Genomic DNA, 6,954 nt, shown 5'->3' with positions numbered 1-6,954 from the left:
TGAGCTCAAAGTAACACAATTGCATGCCTGCACTGCCCCACTTGCTGGGACACCCATGCAGGCTGGGGCACAAAGGTGAGACCCTAGGAGCTGCTGGGGCCCCCACGACCCTTGTTGCTCCCAGGCACTGCTGTGTGTGGGGCATGGAGCACAGCCTGTACAGACAGCACATCCCACCAACGTGGAAAGTGGGCCAGAGCAGTGATGGAGGGGCTGGGCTATTCATGGCCAGGAACCCTAAGTCAAAAGTCAGAGCATCGTGACCTGCCCCAGCCCCACTGCAAGGGATGGCACAGCCAGACGCCTGTGTCGCAAGCCCCCTTGAAGCCAGGCAGCACAGTACCACCCCATTTGTCTCTCAGCAGACAAAAAAGCCCAAGAATGGAGAAATGCTTCACCTGGGCATGGCTCCTCCGCAACACAAGAGTGCAGCTCAGGGCTCCTTGCCGGTACCACCACTGCAGCAACAACAGGCACGTGCTGGAGCCTGAGGCAGCTCCCCGGGCAGAGTGGCCACCGCTGCGGGCAGGAGAGCAGCACACCTCCCGAGAGAGCTGCCGTGCAGCACCCAGACATACGCCAGCCAGACACAGGGTCACAAGGGTGCTTGAAACCAGTCAAGCAGTTTCTTTTTATTTCTTAAAAAAGGAAAACAACCAAAAAAAACCCCACAAAAAAAAACAAACAAACCCACCCCACCCCAAACTAAAACAAAACAAAACCAAACCAAACCAGTCTCCTAAAGGTGAAAGTATAGATATGGCATTTACACAGCTACATCTATCTTCCGCTGCCCCCCCACCCGCCCACAGTAATGTAGATTTATACGCACTTACATAATACAGCGAGACACGGACAAATGGGCTTTGAGAACCCATGAGGAGCAGGGCACAGCGGGGTCTCCAGCCTGCCAGGGATGTGCTGAGCTGTGGGACTCCCCCAAGACCCAGCTCTCCTGCCCCAAGCCACCGTAATGCCCCTGTCCCTTGCTGCATGCCCCGGCCTCGGTGGTGGGCAGGGAGCGGTGTCGGTCTTTGGGTGATGGGGTGATGCGCCCTGCAGCCAAGCTCAGGGCACTGAGCCTCCTGGCAGCCCTCCTCCTCCTCACGAGGTAGTGGGGGAAGCTCGGTGGCATTTGACGCACAACGTACAGAGAGGAGGCGCAGCCTGGCAGAGGGCACGGGCGGCCACTGAACCGAGGGGCACGCGTCAGACAGGGCAGCGTAAAGCCCTGCCAGCCCAATGGCTCTCGGCATCTTCCCGACAGAGCCGTTGTCCAGCCTGCGGTCCCTTTGCAGATGGAATAGCAGTAGGAAGGGGTAAGGCTGCAGGTGTCCGCACCCTACTGAGGGTAACCCCCCACCTTGGGCACTCACCCTGCCTTCTTGGAAGCTCTTTGGGAACAAGGGAGTGACCCTGTCACGCGCTCAATGAGCCAAATACAGTACTTGTGTCAGCAAAATGAAGCACTACCAGTTCTGAGGTTCAGTCTGGGAAGAAAGCATTAATAGCCCTCATTTAGTACAGAGGCCACAGAAACAGCATTGTCCCCCCTAAAGGAAAGCTGAGGGCAGTGAGGTCTCTGAGACAAGAGAAAGGAGAGATCAAAAGGCCATTCAGCAAAGAGACAGCAAGGACACAGTGCCACGGGAAAAGGGTATACAGCCCTTCCAACCCTGTGTGAAACTGCCAGAGTGGACGGGGATGCAGGTCCAGCCCACTCCCCGGATACAGTGGGGGCTGGATTTAGCCACCAGGCAGCTCTGACCTGTCCCCATTCCTTTCCAAAGCAACACGGATTTACTGGAGCAGGCAATGTGCAGAGACAAGGCAGCATTGTTCCCCCAGCCCACCCTGCAGCTCTCCCAGGAGCACATCAACACCTCGCAATGTGCCACCCAAGGAACTTTGGTTATTGGCTTGGGTTGCAGATGTATTGCTTACTGCCAGCTCAGGTGAGTCAGCCTGATCAGGGCTGATGTGCCACCAGGGAAAACCGTAGGTGGGAAGGAGAGACCAGGGTGCATGCATTCCCACAGCTAAAAATGAACCTTGGGGCTTCTGGATACGAGGCCGGACTGGGATGGTCAGGGCTCCTCTATCAGATCAAACCAGGGCTGGGACAAACTGCTCCATCACCCTCCCAGAACGACCCTGGCCTGAGGCACCATCGTCTTCATTCTGTATGCAGACAGAGATATCTTCAACTCCACGTTTTCAGGGTAGAAAATACGGGACAGAGAAGGAAGCGAGCACTTGGAGGAGTGGAGAACACTCCTTCCATTCTGCCAGCCTCAAATTAGAGAGAAAACTCTGATATTTTTTTCAGCAGCAAAACAATGTGGCTGCGGAGCTGCAGCTGCAGTGCTTACACTTGCAATTAGACGAGAAAAGGCGAAGTGGCTTGGTCAACCAGAAACCCACAGAAGCACTGGGTGTAAAGCTCTTCTGGAGGGAGAAACGTGGCCCTGAATCTGCAAGCAGCCAAGTACAGCAGGGAAGAAAGCAGCACTGGGCAACGACAGCTCATCCACACTCATCTTCCTGCTGGGTTAAGCAACACTGCAGGCAAGGTGAGGCTTGGCAGGCAGGAATGTCAGCGCGGAAAAACCCCAGGCTTTGCTTGACCTGAAGCCCCCCAAACAGTCCACCACGCAGGATGAAATGAAAGCATCTGGAAGACAGGCAGATGGGGTGGCAAACACGGCAGGGAGCCCCTGAGCATCAGACACGCCTCGCAACTGGTTGTGGTGAGGAGCTGAACTCCCACATTCTGGATTGCACTTGATAATATCAGCACCTACTGAAGGACCCACCTCCTGGCTGCTGCCCGCCAGCCCGGGGCAGCTCTGTGGGTCACGGGAACCAGTGGTCCCCTATTAGTCCAACAGGCAGGGCAGTCTGTGTGGGAAGGAAAGCAAAGCATCCTCTTCCCAGGGCTTTTGGGGTCATTTTGGTCCTCTGTGCCTTGCATAGTATTCTTCAGCTACCGAAGCAAAACACCTCTTGTTGTTTGGTTGCAATACTGGAAGGGAGAAGCCTGCATAGCATCTTGGAGCAGCACAGAGAGGACCTGTTATATATGTGTGTGTGTATTTTTCTGTATTTTTTTTTCCACCAGGAGGATGTTGAAGTTAACACTTGTCGTTGCAGAGCAGGATAGGACCAAGGGACGGTCTCATGGCATACGCGAGGGGGAAACAAGGCACAGTCCTTAACCAGAGCGCGATGTCTGTGCCTGCACGTGCATGCAGAGCTACAGGGACCCCATTCTCAGCAATGATTCCTCCTTTTTGCCATGTTCCCTATGGCTCTGCTACATATCTGGACTAAGCAACGTGACCTACAACATTTGATCGTCACCCTGAGCCCCAGGGAAAGGCAAATACTTCTGTGCGGCCAAATTTCCTTCGTTGGTACCATTCCATGCTTCACTTCTCTCACTGGCTACTGCCGTATTTCTTTTACTTCCTTGTATAGGTGACAAAAATGTCTATCAAGGTCCATCTGCCCAGCACAGAGAACCACTGTAGCCATCGTATGTCACGAAGCTTGGCCAGAGCAGCCCCGGCTGCACGGCTGGGCTGCCAGCGCGGCCACGGGAGCGTAATGCCCAGAGGGACGCGGGGAGGAGGGTGGGTGGGAGCACATGGGTGGGGAGGGGAGACTGAGCTGCTTCCTCCATGCTGCTGCCACTGGGCACCAGTTGGGATGCGTGGGATCTCAATTATTACCTTTTTTTTTTTAAAGCCATCCTCACAGAAAACTATAAATTAATCTGCTAATTAAATACTCAGGTGAGAGACCAGGGAACCTCCAGCTGTGCAAGCAGAGGAGCAGCTATGGCTTCTTCCGTAGGTAATTGGAAGGGATCCAGCCCTCCCAGCACGGCCCCCCAGTCAGGACCTTGCAAAACCACCAGCCGCTGCTGTTCTTCTCGCGAACTTCAAACAAAGTTCCTTCTTTAAAGCTGTTGGTCTCCTCATCGCCTTCAAAATCTGCCACTGCCACATAAAGAGCTTCCCTGGAGATGTCTGGACTGGAAATGGGGGCTGAGGTCCTCTCCTTGGCTTCCCCTCTCTCCACGGGCTTGGATATGACCTTTGCGCTTGCGCTGCTCTTTGCTTTAGCTTCATCTTGGATGGAAGCAGAGAGGAATGGCTTGGCTTTCGGAGGAACCAGCATGGGCCTCCCCGGCACTGGGGATGACTTGATTTCAGGCGCTTCCCGTGCTGGGGCCCTGAGCTCTGCCGTGGGGCCGGAGGCAGGACCCCCTGTTTTCTTCGGGGGAGGTGGTCTGCGGGGTGGCACAACGGGGCGCTGTGGCGGGGCCTCCCTGGCACCCGGGGTGTTTGCTGGGCCCAGGGGAGATTTGGGCAGTGCCTCTTTTGTGGTGTGGCTGTCCAGCTTGGGCAGGGGTTTGCTCTCCATGCTTGGTTGCTCCTGAAACCTTCCAGAAGCCTCCGAAGAGCCCACGGCGTTACTGAAGGAGCTTTCACCAGCAGCAGTGTCCTGCTCGGAGGGTTTCTCTGGGCACTTTGCAGGTCTAAGTTTGCTCCGCAGGCTGCAAATGTCCAGTTTATCATCAGCTGGAGGTGGGTCAGTCCGGGCGGCTGCAGGGGGTTTTGGCCTGATCTGAGGTCTTGACTTCAAGAACGGATTCTGGGTGATGGGCTCAGGCTTGTCCTCTACGGGCTCAGCTTTTGGCTTGGTTGGCTTGACAATGGGTCGGAGGTTTGGCTTCTTCACCTCCTTGGCTGACACCTTGTGTCCACATTCCAGTCCCATTTCATTTTTCAGCTGGAAGAGTTTTCCCTTCTCCGGTTTCAGCTCGGGCTTCTTGCTGTCCTTCGGGGCTGCCGACTGCTTGGGTGGGATCATGGGCAAAATCATACCCGGGGGCTTAGGGGGAGGCCTCTGCCTCTCCAGCAACTCGCCTTCCGATTTAATGATGGACTCCTTCCTCGGTGGCAGGCTGGGTTTCTCCTCTGTGTCACGGTCCGAGATCTCCTCATAGCCACCGGCAAAGGCTAGGTCCCCACTCTCGGGAGCCTCCTTCCCTTTCCAGTCTTTGGCCCACTTACCACCACAGTCTGTACCGTTAGGAGGAGCCTCCGGCAGAGGACGGCATGGTCCCGTCACTTCCTCGCCGGCGCTGCTGTCGGCCGCGGTGTCTCCGAGCCGGAGCTGGGCCATCTCGTTGGGTAGCGGAGCCAGGAAATTTGGTCTGGATGCGTTGCTGGTTTTCTTGTACTTATCGATGAACGTGGCGGGGGCCCAGCCTTCCTTCTCCTCAATCTGAATGTACCACCAGCCGCTCAGGTTCTTCTCAATAACCTGTTGAGGGGAAAGGAAACCTCAGACATCCATGCAGGAGCCCTCTCTGCACAAGAGGGGATGCTGGGTGTCTCTGAAATGATGTCAGGGTGGTATATGGCGTCGGTGCCTCCCTGTCCTGGTAACCAAAACCCATGTAATCACAGGACTGGTGTCCTAACAGGAGGGGAACCGGCTAATGACCTCTACCTCTGCCAGGGAAGGAGGTCTGCGTGCCATGGGATGCTGGGTGCTAGCAGTGGCCGCTGCACACCACTGTTGGCACAACCAACTGGCAGCAACCCTGCACTGAACCGCACCAGCTGGCCCTGCTTGCTCCAGGAGCGGGGGTGGAGCCTGGGAGGAGCTGACTGGAGAAGCCATCATGGAAAAGTCCTCTCGGAGAGGCACAGCTTACATTTCAAAAAGCAAAATCACATCTGCAAGAGGGATTCTGCCAGCAAAAGTGGGTATACTAGGAAAGCAGTTCTGGAAGGGCTTTTAACTTTATACCTGGCCAAAATAAGAACAAAACACCATCTCTACCCCAATTTGTGATGCAGTTTTAATTTCCACTAGCTCAGACAATACATTCAGGGGACAGGAAGCCACTAAAAGCATCAGGGACTCCAAAGTCTCATGAGCTCATACAGATTTCTCTCACGCTCTAAGAGAGCCCTGGGATGCTAACAGTCCACAGAGGCAAGCACATGCACCACCATGCCTGGTTTCCACCCAGAATGCTGTGGTGAGCAGATCTTCCCTGCCTGGAAAGGGAGCTCCTGCCTGAAACAGGTCACAGGGCAATGGGAGTCGGAAGCACTGCACTGACGTGAATACTTGAGAAGGGAAGATGACAGTCTCACCTCTACTTTCATTCCTGCCTGGAAGCTGATGCCGTCAGGGATGGTAGTCTGGAAGTCAGCGATGGTGTAATATTCCTCTTCAACTTGAGGAGGGACAGGAGGTTTAGGAAGGTTCAAACCACGTGGCTATGACAAAAAAAAAGAGAACCCATCAGCGTTTCTACAGAAGGTGCAACGCAACATCCACACAGACCACCAGCCTGCAGAGACACAAGCAAGCATGGCCAGGCCAGGGAGATCAGTTCTGCCCATGCAGCATCCTCACCAACACAAACCAGCAAACCATTTCTAGGCTGAGCAGAAAACTTCTCAGTGCCAGAGCTGTCACTGACAGCAGTTACCCTCCCCACAGGGAGGGAGCCAGTTTGCAGCCTTCCATTGGCAACCCAGCCTTGTGGGACAGACTGGCCAAAAGTTAATTTAAAGACCACACGTAAAGAGAAGAGTCTTAAGACAGCTTGGAGGTGGTATGCATACTCCAGCCCATGGTACAGGGGCAAGACCCCAGGCAAAAAATAACCAGTGACCAGAGCTCCTTTCAGTGCTCCTCTCTGACTCCCTTTGCCGTTGCTGCTCTCCTACATCAGCTGGCACTTACTATGGTGAGATCTCGGCGAGGAGGGGGTCTCTGTCTCATCTTTGGTGATTCTGTGGAGGAAGAATTTCAGACGCTGTTGAGTGTTTCTGGCTTTTGGTCACATGTGTGTTCACAAAAGACAAGTGAAAGAGGAAACAGAAAGGCAAGGACCAAGGAAGCCAAAGGAGGAAACTG

At 54.7% G+C, this 6,954-nt stretch overlaps 1 protein-coding gene across 1 annotated transcript in view; it reads right to left on the bottom strand.

Moving 5' to 3' along the window:
* Positions 1-3,087: 3,087 nt before the first annotated feature.
* The window catches only part of SH3PXD2B (SH3 and PX domains 2B), a 74,184-nt gene continuing 70,317 nt past the window's right edge, over positions 3,088-6,954 (bottom strand). The window contains exons 11-13 of the mRNA XM_086759136.1: positions 6,781-6,830; positions 6,183-6,308; positions 3,088-5,337 (exon numbers count right to left, since the gene is read on the bottom strand). Coding sequence (XP_086615262.1) covers positions 3,841-5,337; positions 6,183-6,308; positions 6,781-6,830 — 1,673 coding nt within the window. The 3' untranslated portion in view covers positions 3,088-3,840. The remainder of the gene's footprint in view (positions 5,338-6,182; positions 6,309-6,780; positions 6,831-6,954) is intronic.

This window comes from Chlamydotis macqueenii, chromosome 14 (assembly GCF_036417535.1).
Source record: "Chlamydotis macqueenii isolate bChlMac1 chromosome 14, bChlMac1.mat, whole genome shotgun sequence".
Classification (NCBI taxonomy): Eukaryota; Metazoa; Chordata; class Aves; order Otidiformes; family Otididae; genus Chlamydotis; species Chlamydotis macqueenii.
The sequence above is the reverse complement of the archived record's forward strand: the minus strand, read 5'-3'. Positions and strand labels throughout refer to the sequence as shown.